The 16,151-nt window shown below is 41.2% G+C and overlaps 1 protein-coding gene across 5 annotated transcripts in view; it reads left to right on the top strand.

Moving 5' to 3' along the window:
- The window catches only part of akt3a (v-akt murine thymoma viral oncogene homolog 3a), a 59,713-nt gene that overhangs the window by 15,870 nt on the left and 27,692 nt on the right, over positions 1–16,151 (top strand). For all 5 annotated transcript variants that reach the window (XR_005708435.1, XR_005708437.1, XR_005708436.1 and 2 more), the window contains exon 3: positions 12,810–12,935. Coding sequence is in view for 2 of the 5 variants with exons in the window: in XM_040140046.1 (XP_039995980.1) it covers positions 12,810–12,935 (126 nt within the window). In the remaining 3 variants the exon portion in view is untranslated. The remainder of the gene's footprint in view (positions 1–12,809; positions 12,936–16,151) is intronic.

The raw sequence follows: 16,151 nt of genomic DNA, 5'->3' as shown, positions 1-16,151 counted from the left end.
ACTAAACCACTATCTGAAGCCTGCTGTGCCATGCAGACACACTGAAAATGTGAGCCACGAATAAATACATGCATTCACAAAGATGCACATTGAGAACAGTGTGTACAGTCCATGCAAGGCAGACAAGTGTATAAAATGTGATCAACATTAGGGTTATTCTAGGAAAGGAATAAAACAAATATGTCTGTTTTCAACCAACCAGAAAATGTGACTGTATGTAACCAACTTACATGCTTCTCTTTGTGTATGTGTGTGCTCCCATGTAAATCTTTTGTGTGTATGCATGTTTCTCAGAGTCACAGTTAGTTAGCCTGATAAAAAACTGAGAGGAAGAAGAGACCAAACAGTGACAGAATTTTTCATCCTCCCTCAGCCTCCTCCGTCTCTTGTTGCCAGTCTCCAGTCATTAATTAGCTGTCCATGATAAAATTCCTCATTCCAAATCTGACACTAGTGTAGAGCAGCGGACGGCACTGGTAATCATGTCAGCAAGGCTTGGCTCATTGTTCTGAGGGGGCTAAATGTCCCCCATATGGTCCACTGGCTGGGACCCGCTCCTCACCAAGCTCTCATTAAACTAGTGCTTAATATACCAAGGTAAAGAGGGACACACACACACTAATGCATGTAAGAAACAAATCAAAACATCTGACAGGGGATTGGGCACAAAGGGACAGGAGGACAAGGAGGTGGTGTTTGTTTCTGTGTTTGTGTGTGCATAAGGTATGTGTATCTGTGTTTTCAGAGGCTGAGGCTGTACAATTTTTGACTTGCCATCTGTCAACAAGAACAGAGTTCTATCTTTGTATGTGTGTGTGTGTGTATAAAGAAGAAATATGAGACATAAAAGAAAGAGAGAAACAGTGAGTGAGGTGCAGATGTCTCACAGCGTAGCGACTGGAACATGAGTTTCAATGGTGGACTGCAGTATGAGAGGAGGTGGAGGGGGAGAACAGAGAAGAAAAGAGGACGAACATCTGCCATACTCAGATATTGCTCCGTGGTTTGAGTGTTTCTACACAATATCTTGAGTTTGAATAGACCTGGGACATGGCCTGCTCATTAAGTATCTTGCAGAGCCAGGCAGGCAAGTTCAGAGAGCACCAGTATTATTGGGGGATTCAGATATATTCTTCAATATATTTTAACAATAGTGCAGAAGCTGAAAATTTTTTTTTGCGCGGTAATGCTGTACTTTACAAACATGATTAACTGCAACCTATCACATGTCTCCTTATATCCATAAAACTGTGACTCATCCGGATATAACGATGTGTTGTATAGGGTAGGGCTGTGGTCTCCCAGTTGACTGCTCGATTGGTTGGTTGATATGCTCTCGCCTGACCAAACACTCATAGGTCAGACAATCCCCGATGTTACTTTCATAAGGAGAAAAGCGCTACATCAATAGCCTTCCAGGATTAATCTATTATTTTCAGCAGCGAGAGGGACAGACTAGGTGTGAAAACCCTCTTTTTCACAACTTCTAACTCGACCAACCCACTGAAGACTGCTAGGTCTAACTCATTTAACATGTACTGAACATTTACCAAACATTTACTCGGAGTCAGCTCCAAACTAATTGACATAATGTCAAAGAAGTTGTCCATTTGGCTGCAATTTGTTAAAACGGATGAAAAAGTCGAGTGTAAACTTTGCAAACAGCAGTTTATATATCACAATTCAACAACCGACAGGGCATATTATCTAAAAACGGTAGGTAACTTGTCTGCGTTAGGATGCTCTGTCAGCTTTTGTGTTAATACTTGAGACTTTGAGTGTATATTCCTCAGTAGTTCTTGTGCTGAGATCACCAGTTGATATAGTTCTACTTTTGGAAATCATATAAAAATGGGCAGCTGCACACTGGTTGGCATTTTAATACAAATGAATTAGGTTAAAATTATTTAATATGCTGCAAATACTAGCTTTTCAGGTTTTTGTAGAATTAATTTACACTAATAAGGCTATCAGGTAGAGTGCACTTAGTGCACTTTGGCCAATTTCATTATTATAGAGATAATGTGCAGATTTTATTTTTCCATGTGACCAATCGATTATTTGAAGAGTGGGTATGAATTCAGTCGACCAAGCTTTTCTTTGGTTGACTACAGTCCTAGTATAGGGCTTAACAATTAATCGAAATATTATCAAAATCAGATTATGGCCAAGTGAAATATCCAAATCGCAGGAGCTGCAATTTTTTTGATAAAGGTAAAATGTGTCACAACATTCCATTATAAAGCATTGTGATGCTACAGAGATGACCTGGCTTGCAAATCATATACTCCAAATGTAAAGGAACATGCTTGTTTGTTACAGACCCCATCAAAGATCACATCATCGTTATTATTATTTTTTTTTTTGAAAATTTAATGTAAAAATTTAAATTCCCACTAAAGTCGTGACTCATCTCAAAAATAATCGCAATATGATTTATTTTTTTTTCTTCCCCCATAACATTCAGCCCTAGTGTTGTACCTCTTTTTCCTTCCCCAACAAACCTTATGCTTGGAATTGCATCAAAACCAGATGAGATAGAGGTGTCACACTAGGGTTACCAGTTGGCATCGCTCTCACCTGTCTGTACAAACTAAAGTTCTAGATAGAGTTTGAGTCAACCAATCCATATATGACCAGTGTGAATGCACCCTGATTGACAGATGGGCATACACTTGAGCAGGTGGAGAGAGAGAGAAAGACAGACAGACAGACAGACATGTAGCCAGGCAGGACAGAGGGGAGAGCAGAGAGCAGCAGTTAGTGAGGTGGAGAGCACTTACTGTCGGCCCTTCAGTGCAACACATGAATGGATCCTTTAGAATGAGGCAGGGCTGGTGTGTGTGTGTGTGTGTGTGTGTGTGTGTGTGTGTGTGTGTGTGTGTGCGTGTGCGTGTGTGCGTGTTTTGGGAGGGTGGGGTGTGTTTTTGGCTGCGGTGGGTGGGCACTTGATAGTACTTGGGGTATAGTACTTGATTGTTTACTCGTGCCTGCTGGGCTGGGCTATTGTGCTCTAGTGTGTGTACGTGTGTGTATCTGTTTTGACAGAGTGTATTGCGTGTGAGCGTGCAGTGTATATAAGTTTACAGGCAGACAGGGGAGACATACAGCACAATGCTTCTCTGCTGCTCTAGGAAAGGAGGGGGGGCTTCACAAAAGACCAGGGGGGTCTTATGTTGCACACACACACACACACACACACACACACACACACACACACACATATATACACATGCACACACGTAACGCCAGCTGCCGCCCACAGCCCCAGCCCGGCATTTCTGAATTAATAATATGGAGCCAACCACTCTGGAATAATAGTGACTTACACACATAGACACACACACAAGCATGCACAAAGCTTTGCACCTGTTCACCACTGCTCAACTGGACAGGGTTGGGCTGGTTAAGCCCCTCTCCACCAGACAGATACACACAGACACACACACGGACACATTCACACACACACACACACACACACACACACACACACACACACACACACAGACACACTCACAAACTCCTTGTTGCCTGCCTGTTGGAGGCAACACTTAGACAGCTGTGTCTGTCTCCTGACCCTCCCCTTCTTGTTCTGATTGACAGCTAATCTCACTGACTGATTGATCCAGCTGCCCAGTCTGTTCCTTTGATTGGATGGTTTTACATCCAATAACACAAAAGAACAGAATAAGAATTTAAATATGAATGTCAGATTTAATAAGGAAACTCAAAGAAACCGACTCCTCTGTGTGATTATGAACTATAGTTCTCACATATTCACCAACTGAAAATAGGTTAGAGTCAAACAAAATTACACAAATTGTTCTGATTAAAAGAACTGTAAAAGACAATAGATGTCCTCGGTTGAAAGCGATGACACTTAAAGAGGTTCTACTGTATTTTAGAGATGGTGTTTTGTGGATTTGAATGTAATTTCAGCTAATAGTTATATTTAGAAAAGGATGTACAGCGATTTGGAAATAACTCTATTTAATATGAACGTCAATGATATACTGTAAAATAAATGAAGAAATCAATGATGCCAACATACAATGCCGTCCAAAGGAGAGAACAGAGAGAGGCAATATACCAGCAATCAGTGCAATTTGATTAGCCTGCTCATTGGCTGTGTGTGCGTTTCCTAATCGCATTGGATCCACTGCTTTCAGAACACAAGCAGCATGGCATCCCTAATGTTATTGGGTGTTTGAATGCAAGGGCTTTTTGTACTAGTTAGCTCTGATTGTATTTTTACCATCTTGACATGCTAGAAGACATCCAAACAGATCAATATTTGTGCTTTCAGTGGCATGTTATGCCTATGTATTTGTGTGGGTGGATGGATTGTGTGGATATAGGTGAAATACACCATCTAACTGAGCTGTGTTTAATATTATTGATAGGGTTTAGTATAATATAGACCTGAGTTTGCCTGATCTGGTCAATAATAATGTCATATAAGTTTCCTAGTGTATGGCTACAGCATGTGCTCAACACTTTGAAATGTAGCATATGACAGGTTATTCGTACATGTGTTGGTAAGAGATTGAATCTGATAGCCAGTCTCATTCCTTTTTCACTCTTCTAGCTTGAAGGACAGTACTTTGACTTCCATTGTTAAATTTCTTTTTCACATTTAATTTCATATCTTGTGATTAAACTGTCACAGTCCTGCTCTTAGACTGTGACAATCTATGAATACAAACCAGTGCGGCAGGTCTGTAGAATCAGTATTGTGGTGGGTGGATGAGAAGAGATGGGTTGTTATCTTTGCAAAACCAAAAACAGAAGCCACCAGTCTGTAATGTGTGAGGGAAAAGAGTTCTTACTTGACTGGTGGCTGACCCAGCCTTATGTACTGTACAGTAGGTCATACTGGGCCCAGGTGTGTCTCCTGCCTCTAATGATCCTGCTTCACAAGACAAGCCTCAGCAAACAGAAGAGCACAGAGCAGGAAAATGGCAAAAAGGGCAGAGGGGCCATCACAAAATCCTTTGAATTACATCATTAAGGAGGAAAACTTGTCCTTAGTTGTACACTTTATAAATTTAAACAGCATCCTTTGGTATTTCATTCTTTGGTGTTGCATGTTTATTCTTTTTTGAAATTCAAAGAAAAGACTCAATGTTTGGTATTGAAATGGGGCTTAAAACTACATACATTTGATAGCTGTGAAAGGTGGCAGTACATCTGTAGAGATGAGAGTGAGTTTTGCTGTCTTGCCAAGTGACTCATAATTCTAGGATAAACCTTACATGTATCAGTGCTAAACAAAATACACTGTGTCTGCAAAATAATTTTAAATTCAGTCGAGCAGCCTTAAATTGTACATTTTGACCTGACTTCTCAGAGTGTAATTATATTATATAGAATTTCTGAAATCAAGTGGTATACTCCTCAGTTGTCTAGGCATAGGACTGACCTTTGGCCAACTCTCTGTTTTTATTCCTTAAAATAGCTGCGTATTGTAATGATACCTTATGCAGTAAAGCGTTGTTCTTGTAATTAGCCGTCTCTCAGTTTACTTTTGTAATGTCACAGAAATCGCCAACTTACAACATTGAATTTAATATGTTAAAATAAGGTGAGATTAATTATATTTAAAGCATGGCAGATAATAAAAATGAAGGAAAAATAATTATCTTTGTAGTAATAACATAAAGCCTGTAAAGAGACAGTTTATGTAATTACAGTGATGAATTAAGACAGTAAGCATGGAGTAGTCGTAGCTAAGTGACCTTCACCCACCCACTTAGTGAATGTGTGTGTCTACGTATGTGTGTGGGTGATGGGTGGGGGGGTGTAGCCACAGCCTCCTATCTGGCACAGGTGGTGTTGAGCAGCAGCCCTCCAGCTAAGATGCTAATATGCTAACACCGCACTAATCCTAGGGTGCTTTAGGAAGCAGCGGACCCTGCCTCCTCCCCAACAACACACAGGAACAAGCACTCATGTATTAACACACACACACACTCACACACGTAGTGTATACAGATTTAAGATAACTGGATGCCTGTATGCAGAAATACACTTACACCAGCTGACACATACACACACATGGTCCCAATCGTGTGTGTGTGTGTGTGCGTGTGTGCGTGCGTGCGTGCGTGCGTTTGTCTGTGTGAGGGGAAAAAATAAATAAATACACACACACGAACACGCACACACGCACACTACTGCTGGGAGGGGGATTAGGATGAGAGGCGTCTTGGCTGCAGTGTGTCTGTCAGTCACTCTCCAGCTCCGTATCAGCATCACAGCGGTGGCCACCATGCTCCAGGGAGCCACCACCATCTACTGGACTGTAGTGGTATTGCAAGAGAGAAGAGCTGGGGGGAGTAAAAAAAGAAGTTTGAATACACAGGAGCAGAAAAGGGAGAAGAGTAAAAGAGAAATTTTTGTGTGTGTGTGTGTGTGTGTGTGTGTGTGTGTGTGTGTGTTTGCATGTGCATGTGCCTCCTTCTGTACCAGCTGGGGGAGCAGAGGGACACCAGGGCAACTTGCATGTGTGTGTGTATGTGTATCCAGCACAGCCAACCACGAGGTTCTGGCTGTGTGCAGCTGGCTGGGTGAAATCTCCTAGTAGCCCCCAAGGGATGGCCACACTCCCATGGGTTTTCCACTCAATCTGGCCGTCTCGTGGCTGCCCTGCCCTGTGCCAGCTCTCTTGTCACCGCCGTAGCCTTAACTTCATACTCTCTTTCTCATTTAGTCTCTTGTTGTCTCCTGCACAGCTCTCTTCTTTACCCTTATCTTTCACTCTAGCATCTTCTTCATATCTAGTCTGCTGTGGCCTCCATGTAGTCTCATTCCACAGACTGAGCCAAAGGCTTGTACAATTATTCCAGCACTAAAACTTAAAACCCAGCTGCAGCCCCAGCTTCAAACTGAATTTATTTCTTTGATACTTGAAATCATTTTCCCCCCTCATTCTAGTCCCATATGATCATTACATAAGTGGCAAAACTGCCCTGTGAACTTCTACAGGTAGCACAAAGCACCACTTTTACGTTGTCAGTGATGGTGACTGTATTTAAAGCAACCATGCACACACAAACACACACGCAGACACACACACATACACACTAACACCAGTCCAGCCCCGATGTGGTAATGAGACTAATGCACTGTAAGTGGATTGGCTTTAAAGAACCTGGATTCGCCTTAAGATGTCTGAGCAGACTGGAGTTAGAACTGCTGTGGTCGGGGTCACGCACACAGCCCTATCCTCGTAATCACACACATGCACAATGAAAGAGACTGTACAGATTGTGCGAAAAGTCTTTTTAACGTCTTTTATCAGTCTATTTTCATTTTTTCTCTCAAGTCGCACTGATCAACATTGTTTGGAACAGCAAGAGTAACTGCAAATGTCCTGTGCACCACTGCAACATGCGTTCTTGCTTGCTTCTAGCGCTCATGGACAGACTGTCAGACAGAAGTCTTCTTCAAGCGTCTTACTGCGCAATTCCCCACTTTCTTAACCCCCAGTGCCCTCTCTGCTTCAGACTGTCGCCTCCCCCTTTCCCTCACTTCCTTTACCCAACAGTTACCTGCCTGATGTTTAGCTAATCTCTCTCCCTCCGCCTCCTCCCTTACTGCTTTTACTCAAGTATCAGCCGCTAATGCTCACGTACACAAACACATAAAACCCCTCAACACACTGTTGTGTCTGGAGATGTCGTGACCTCCTTCTATAAGGAGATCAGATCAAGCACCCAGCTAATCATTTCAGCTCAAACCCACCCATCAATTTGACTGCACACTGCTGTTGTTTGACGGTTAAGCCCCATACTGCTACACTGTGCAGTAGATATTTACATCTCGGTGAACTCTGCCTAAAAAGTTCTTTTAAATTTACTAATACTTGTCACCTACTTAACTTAACTGTATGGTACATATGACAAAGTTTGAATTAAAGTACCTTAATGCTGTTAAACATGAGCCTGCAACTGAAGATTATTTTTATGGTTGATGACAATAATGATGAATGCTATTTACACGTTCCCATAGCCCAATGGGACTTCTTCAAATTACTTGTTTTCCTGACAGTTCAAAATCCAAAAATATAAAATTTTCTCTTATATAAGACAGATACTCATCACTTCTTAGAAGTTAAAACCAGGGATGTTTGGCATTTTTGCTTTAAAAAATTACTTAAATCATTAATATATCATCAAAACTGTTGATTCAGTATGTTTATAAACTATTCAATTGATCAAATCATTCCAGCATCTAAACACCATGTAGTTTTATCAGTTATTGAGTCTACATACTTACAACCTGCCCGTCACTCAGTAAGCGAGGGAGAAAGTTAACCTTTGTCTAGTTAATCTAAATAGACTGTTTGCTTTTCCTTTGGTCCGTCATCTTATCATTTAGGCAACCAGCCAGCTGACTAATCAGATACTTGGTTAGTACACTTGTTATTTATTCGGTCCGGTTATAGCCTAACCCTTCGTGTTAATGCTCGGAACACTGAATGTGTGTGTATGTATATACAGTGTTTGAGTGTGTGCATGTGTGATGTTATGTGGCCAGAAGATACATTCCTCTGCCTTCTAGTGAGCTGCTGTGTATGTGCTGGAACGTGGAAGAACCTCCCTTCTACCCTCTCCCTCCGCCTCCCCCTACCACTATACACCACCACCCACTACCCCTAGCTCCCAGAGTGCCAGTCACACAGCCCTGTCTCTGCGCCATCTGCATATCAGCTCCAGCCTCGGCCAAAGCATTAAATTAAATCCCTGTTTGGGTTGATTAACAAATGGCTGGTGAGCTCACATAGTTATGGAGTTATTTATTTAATTGTCATCAAGGTTTTTCCTCAGCAAAGCAAGAGAGCAGAGGTGTGTAGGTATCCTGAAGGAGTAAGTGTTAGAGAAATAGAGATTGTAAAGTTTTTGCAAGTTTGTGCAAAACTGTTTTGCTGGCTGAAGTTCAGCCTTATCGTTTGTACCTGCCTACTATTTTTTTCTGCATTCCTCTCTCATACTCTACCCCTTCCCCCTCTGTTCTGAAATGAATAGTTAATCAGTTCACTAATTGAGTGGAAGTTAGTCAGTGCGTTGTTGTAATTGTCCAATCAGAAAGCTTGGAACCAACACAGTCACAGCTGATTCATCTCTGCCTCTTACTGCTAAATCCACAAGCTGCAACTGGAGGATGTGCCAACAAGATTTATTTCTCCTAGAAATTCCAAAATAACTTTTTAAAAAGTCTAGTTTAGTTTTTAATTCTTCGTATGTGGCTCATACAAAAAAGGTGAAAACAGAAAGTATGAGGGGTAGACACTTAGGAAAGTTTGCAACCTTTACCTTATCATACCAGTGGATGTGGTTGTTTATAAAGACCTTTTTGAATCAGAGTTATGATGTTATTTAATACTTTCCTACCCATAAAAGTAAAAGGAACAGAAAGATTTTAGAAAAGTATGAGTAAACATCCAATTAGGACATCAAATTAGATGGAAGAGAGCACTTTAGAATTGCCGCACAAGTCTATATTTTGTCCTTGTTTTGAAAAAATTTAGCCCAGAATTTACACTTCAAAATAGTTTCTTATCTTTCTAAATATCCTCTGTTTGTTAAATCTGTCAAGTCACCCACGTTCTCCTGTATTACTGATATCCTATCATTCTAACAAGAAACAAGAGACTCCTGTTGTCTTAAGCACTGTGTAGTGTAGTATTTACTAATTGGCCTTAAGGGAAAAGTAAAAGTTGTGCAGTAAAACTAAATGAAACTGACGTGAGTAGTCCGAGAGAGATGGTGTGGGAAGGAGACCGGCTGTTCTGCTTTCTCCAGCAGTCCAAACTAGAGACATGTGGCTCTCCAGCTGTCCAGAGTGGGAGAGCTCGCTGGACTCATTACAGGCAGGGCCAAGACGGGATAGCTTGACAGAACACCATTGGATCATTCAAAGAATTGGAACCGTCGAAATAGAATTGTGTTCGTTTTGTGTGTGCATGTGTGTGCGTTTTCCTGTGTTTGTTTGGACCGGCATGTGTGGATAACTGTCCATCTCTTCTCCCCGTCTGTGCCACCCCTGGCTGCCCCCTCCCCAGCCCCCCAGTGGCTATGTACACACATACACAAACGGCATCTCGACACACACACATACACGCCGTCTAGGCCTGGCCAGAAGGATTGCTTAAATGTTTTCAGTTGTACTGGACAGCTGAGCGATGAAGTGGCCAGCCACAGGCTTCCATTGGTTGGACACTTCATCTAGAAACTGACTCAGAGAAATGACTGGACTTGGACCAGCAAACCAGTCACCACTGCCAGTTTATAATAGTTTTATTAGTTTAACTTTCTCTTCATCCTCATCCATTTTGTCAGTCAATACATCTCTTTCTCCTGTCCAGTTTAAAGTTTCTTTTTCCAAAATGATCAGTTTCTTCCATTGCTAGTTTGTAAATTCAAGTATTAATTTCTCTAACCTTTCAACCAAAGTGTTCGCACAGATATATATATATGTTTTGTCTGATGTGAACCTATGGGATTTAAACACAGTAACAGAAAAATGTGTAAAATACATTAGAATGAAATCAAGATCACCATACAGCCTCAAATATTTCCATAAAGTTGATTCACAAGCTTTCTGACACAGTCTCTACAAAAATTGAACATTCTAACACTCAGTTTTTATTGCAAGGCTATTTTATTCCCTTTAATTATATTGTATAGCTTTTGTTTTTATTGTGTCCATCCTTTGTAGTTTGTAGATTTGAAAAAAATACTTCTATTTTGCAGGCTTTTAATAGCACATTAGGTACATAAAACACATGGAGTTTGGTTCACTTTATACATTTTGGTTCGGTCAGAATTGATGAGATATTCTCTTTTTGCTTACTTACAACCTCATTCCCCTGCATCTCTTTTTTGCTTTGCTTTATAACTTTTTTCCTTCCTCGTCCTTATGCCTCTCTGCATCCCTTCTTCCACCCCTCCCCTTCAGCCCCTCTCACAGCACTGTGTTTATCAAGTGATCCAAAGAATATGCTTTGTTTCTGAAATAACAGTAGAAGGAAACAGTGGAGTGGGTGGATTTGTGAAAAAGGGAAAAATAGAGTGAGAGAGAGGAGAAGAGAGGTGTGATTTGGTAATCCTGATGACACACTGGCACCCAGCAGCATTTCCTTATCTGTATATCATTGTCTATCTGTGTCTCTCTCTGTCCCTGTGAGGTGGTTCAAGTCATTGCTAACCCCCCCCGAACACACACACACACACACACACACACACACACACACACACACACACACACACACACACACACACACACACCACCACCACCACCACCAGCACCCAGAGGTACCGGCAGGGCCCGGAGTCGCACGGTCCCTTCCGCGGAGCAGGTGTTTTTCTGCAACGTGTTAACGAGCACGGCCTGCTGTCATTTCCGCTTTAAATGGATGTCACAAATAGAACACATACACACGCTGCCTATTCTCATCTCCCAGTGAATTAGCCTAAAAAGGTGATCAGAGCTGTTACCAATCTTAGATTAAGTTTATGTGTGCATGCATATACTCATCTTTTTGTCTATTAGTCTGCCTTCACAAGGTGAGTAAATGTGTGTGTTTGCATGTCATGGAACGGCTGGTTAATTAAAAAGGGGTTGAGAAGTAGGGACCATTTGTGTCTGGTTTTTATTGCTGTTGTTTGAAATGAGAAAGTGAAATGTTTACACAGCCTCCAGCTTTGGAAAGTGTTGAGATTGTCAGTTTCTTTCATCAGAGTTGTGTGTCTCAGTATTACTTCAGCCGTGTACTATGACCATTTGTGCATGTGTGCGCACAGTTTCATCCCTGTATTTGTACTCACTGTACTCGTCCAACTATGTGTGAATCTACACACGTGTGTACTTTAATCCATGTGTGTGTCCATGCTGTTTCCAGTAAGTGTTATCCGCCTCTGTGGTGTGGAAATGTTTGACACTCATGTAATCCTGCAGTGGGTCATCTGATAAAGCTGTGGTGCCACCTTAGTGCCAGTCTGTGCCAACTAGTTGGGTAATACTTTGCCACCAGCTGCTCAGCAGATGTTGTTATTTGTTGCTGCGGTCTAAGAAGGGTTATTCTCCATGTGTAATTTTACCTCATCTCATGTCATTTCGTCTCATCTCATCCTATCTCATCCCTCTTCTCCTCTTCCTCCCTTGCTGGCAACCGGTGGTATGTGTGTATATGGTTGTTTTTAAATTGTGAGTTCATAGGTGTGTATATGTATATTCAGTGTGCTTGTGTGTGTGTGTGTGTGTGTGTGTTTGGTAGAAGGGTCATCACCTCAACACCTGCCCATGTATCAGCCAGATGATGTTTCTGGCATGGATAGTTGTGCTGGTAAACATGTTTTTGTCATTTTTTACATGATAATCCGATCTGAATCTGGCAAGCGCTGTGGGAGTCACAGAGATACTTTGTGTTTGTGCGTGTGCGAGCGTGTGTGTTTGTGTGCGTGTGTGTGTGTGTGTGTTTGTGTGTGTGTGTGTGTGTGTGTAAACACTACAGTGTGTATGTGTGTGATATCCTTTGGACAGACGAGAGTTGAGCTGACAGACTCTTATCTGTCTCGGAAATAAAATCTGTATTTAAAATCGTGACCAGAATCACTATTGCTATTAATGCTTTCCATATATCATCATAATCATTGTAATCATCATTAACCCTGAGTGTACTATTGCCTTCAGCATCATCATCACTGTTGCCTTCATGATCTGAATTCAGTTGTGTTTGCACCAAGTGTTTTAATTGATCTGACTTAAATTTTCCTCCCTGTCTTTGTATCCATCTTTCTCCTCAGGTGAATATATAAAGAACTGGCGACCACGTTACTTCCTGTTGAAGACAGACGGCTCTTTCATCGGCTACAAAGAGAAACCTCAGGATGCGGACCTGCCCTACCCCCTAAATAACTTTTCTGTAGCAAGTACGTTACCTACCGTATATACATCAAAACAGCCTCTTGTCACTGTCCCACTGTACCTGTAGCGTTACATTGTATATACACAGAACAGCAATTTTGAGTGGGAAAAACACATTCCAGCCATCCCAGGCTTACAAATTCCAATATGAAAGATGCAGCTTTTTTTTGGATTCCTAATGCACTAATTTGGAGCTTTTTTTATATTTACTGCCTTTGGTGAACAGTACAGAACAGAAAAATGCTGTAAACTGTGACATTTTTTAATCTTAAGAGGTATACAGAAGGACTAGTAGCAATGTGTCCAAGTACCTGCATTTTCTCCCTACTTCTTTGTAGGCTCATAATTAACCTTTTAAAACACACCATCCCACCTGTGCGATGCGTTGGCCTTGGTATTACTACTTGAGGTGTGTTTTGGTCTGTTCCAGAAGCTCTAAGTTTGCTAATTCCTTCTGTGCAAAGCATTTTAGGATCCTCATATCACTGCAACAGCTGTTGATACAGAATATGTTCAGACTTGTGGCTATGGCTCCAAAGTGTTTTCCACATGAAAGGTTCTACTACAGGCCTTATATTCCCTTTTTTATGCCAAAAAAACAGGCGAGGCAAAAAAAACTTATATTTCCACCATGTTTGGTCCTCTGTAACTTTGTTTGAGTAGCTCTTATACTCATTCTGACTTTTTGGTTATAAAATTTAAAGAGTTACCTTTCAAAGCAGACCAGAGTTATGACTGTAATCAGAAGGGTTGAAGAACACTAACCTATTCAAGCTGGTGCACAAAAATGGGGGTGTCTTGTAACAGGTTAACAGTGATGATGATGATACTGATACACCTGCTGTGATTAATCCCTGTAGGCAACATATCAGTTTAGAGCAGAACCTCTGTAGGTCGTAGGGAATGTCTTGCTTTAGGCCACTTCATCAGGGAACCCATGTCTTACAGTTGAAGGACATGAAATAGCCGATATCCTCTAACTAATTATATTTTTATATTTCTTAAATGTCAATGCAAAACAAGTCTTTCATGTAAATTGACATGAGATGTTGCTGAAATGTTCTTGTGATTTCATCACACAGAGCCACAGTGAAATGGTACAACAGTTATTGCATCAGTTTCACTCATGGCTTGTCGAAAAATCTTGTCAGTCATCAGTCTTCACAGCGTTGGTATGCTTTATATAATTCACTGAATGCTCTAATTAACCATTTATCAGTATATCATCTGTCTACACCTGGTTAACAAGCTCCACAGTGTCGTTGACATGTGTAATTAACCAGCTAATGAGTTCACAAGATTCATTTTAATGTCTCTCAGTCTCGTAATCACCACCATCACCTTTCATTGTTCAAACAATAAATGGAGACTGACAGGAAAACTTTGTGTTTGCTTTCCAGGCATTTTAGTTTTGGAATAAAAAATTGGTGGTCACCCAGAATCTGTGTCCCATAATCTGACAGAAGACAGAGTTGACTTAATCCAAATTTACAGTACTCAAAATTTGGGTTTTTGGATGGACATCAATTTTACTTTTTAAGACACTAAACTTTTTACATTCAGTTTGACATTTTGACATTACTGTATATTACATTGAAGACAATAAGGCTGGTCAAGGCAGTATATCACAGTTGAATTCTTTGTGTGTTTATGTTTGAAGAAGTTCAGGGTTTTTTTGTTTGTTTTTTTTTTTTTTACATTTATCCAGACTCTAATGCTGTACTGTAGCTATCAAACTAATGATTATTACATTCAGGAAATATACCATGATTGAGACTAGATATGTCAGATATGGTTCCTGAGGACCCAAAAGTGGACGTAGTTAAGATTAGGTGTATAACATTAACATCGGGTGAACATATCAATCAAATAGACTTTCTTTAACAAATTCCTTTAATAAAAACAGGTTAGAAAGTGAAGTATAGCAGATAAAATCAAATGAGGCTCAAAAGAAAAACAAATTACACAAACAAAAAAAACATACAACCTTTTTGGCCTTTTTTGAGTTGCTTAATTTTGGAAACATAGACAGAATTATCAAGTTATTTGTACAGAATATGCAGTATATCATGGGGCCTACAGTTTGTCTCATAATAAATAAATGGATCCATGGTGGTGCGGTTGTTTACTCTCGTGTCCATATATCACTGGCTACTGAACATAATCTGATAAGTGTTAAGTTGGTTTTTCACCTCTTGGCACAAGGCCTGATGTAGATGCCCATGTATTCACTTGCATACTGTATATTCATAGTTAACACTGTAGTACTGCACAAGAAATTAAGATACGAACCAAATGAAACTGAATAGATTTAGTCAGTTAAATCTGGACAGCTTTTTAGTTGAATGCCTTAGGAAGATGCTTTGAGAAATATCTGCAGAGGAGTGCAGTGAAGATTGGTGATGGATGCAACCAGAGGAGAGGCAGAGGAGAGTACAGGAGAAGAGGTGTGAGATGAGGGTGAAAAAAGAAAAGAAAATGATGACGAATGGTAGAATACAAGCTGATACCTCAGAGAAAATTTTAAAGAATGGTACATCGAAGGGCGGAGGAGGAGACAGAAAGATAGGAGTCTGGAAGGGAGGACAAGTACGGGGAATGAGCGATGGGAATCGATCGGAGGGGGCAGAGGAAGAGAAAATTGGAGACATGGGGAGGAGAGACGAAGAAGAGAGAGGGCAGAGATGGAAGGATGATTAGGGTGGAGAGCAGTAGAGAGAGGTATGGAGGGATTGGAGGGTTAGGGTTTTGTGGATGAAATATGGGGGCGAGGAAGGGAGGACGAGGGAGGAGAGGAGAATCATCAGCACTGAACAGACAGGGAGGAGGAGACGAAGACAGGATTGGAGAACGAGAAAAGGGGGAGAGGAAAAAGAGTTTGTGAGGAGGACAAGCCAGGCCATACATCCGGCCCTGGCTGCTTGGCACAGCGCTGGCACTGCCACATCTGTTGCCCAAAGCTGGGAGGCCAGGTGGCGTTTGTGTGTGTGTGTCTGTGTGTTTCTTTATTTGTGTGTGTGTGTGTGTGTGTGTGTGTGTGTCTGTGTGTTTCTTTATTTGTGTGTGCGTGCATGTGTGCGTGCGTGCGTGCGTGCGTGTGTGCGTGTGCATGTATGAACAACAGAAGTGGTCAGATGGAGCAGAGATGGTACAGGCCTGTTCCCTGCAGAGGGACTCATACATACAAGCCTGTCGCTGACACAAACACACACACACACACA

Source organism: Xiphias gladius, chromosome 11 (assembly GCF_016859285.1).
Source record: "Xiphias gladius isolate SHS-SW01 ecotype Sanya breed wild chromosome 11, ASM1685928v1, whole genome shotgun sequence".
Classification (NCBI taxonomy): Eukaryota; Metazoa; Chordata; class Actinopteri; order Istiophoriformes; family Xiphiidae; genus Xiphias; species Xiphias gladius.
The sequence above is the reverse complement of the archived record's forward strand: the minus strand, read 5'-3'. Positions and strand labels throughout refer to the sequence as shown.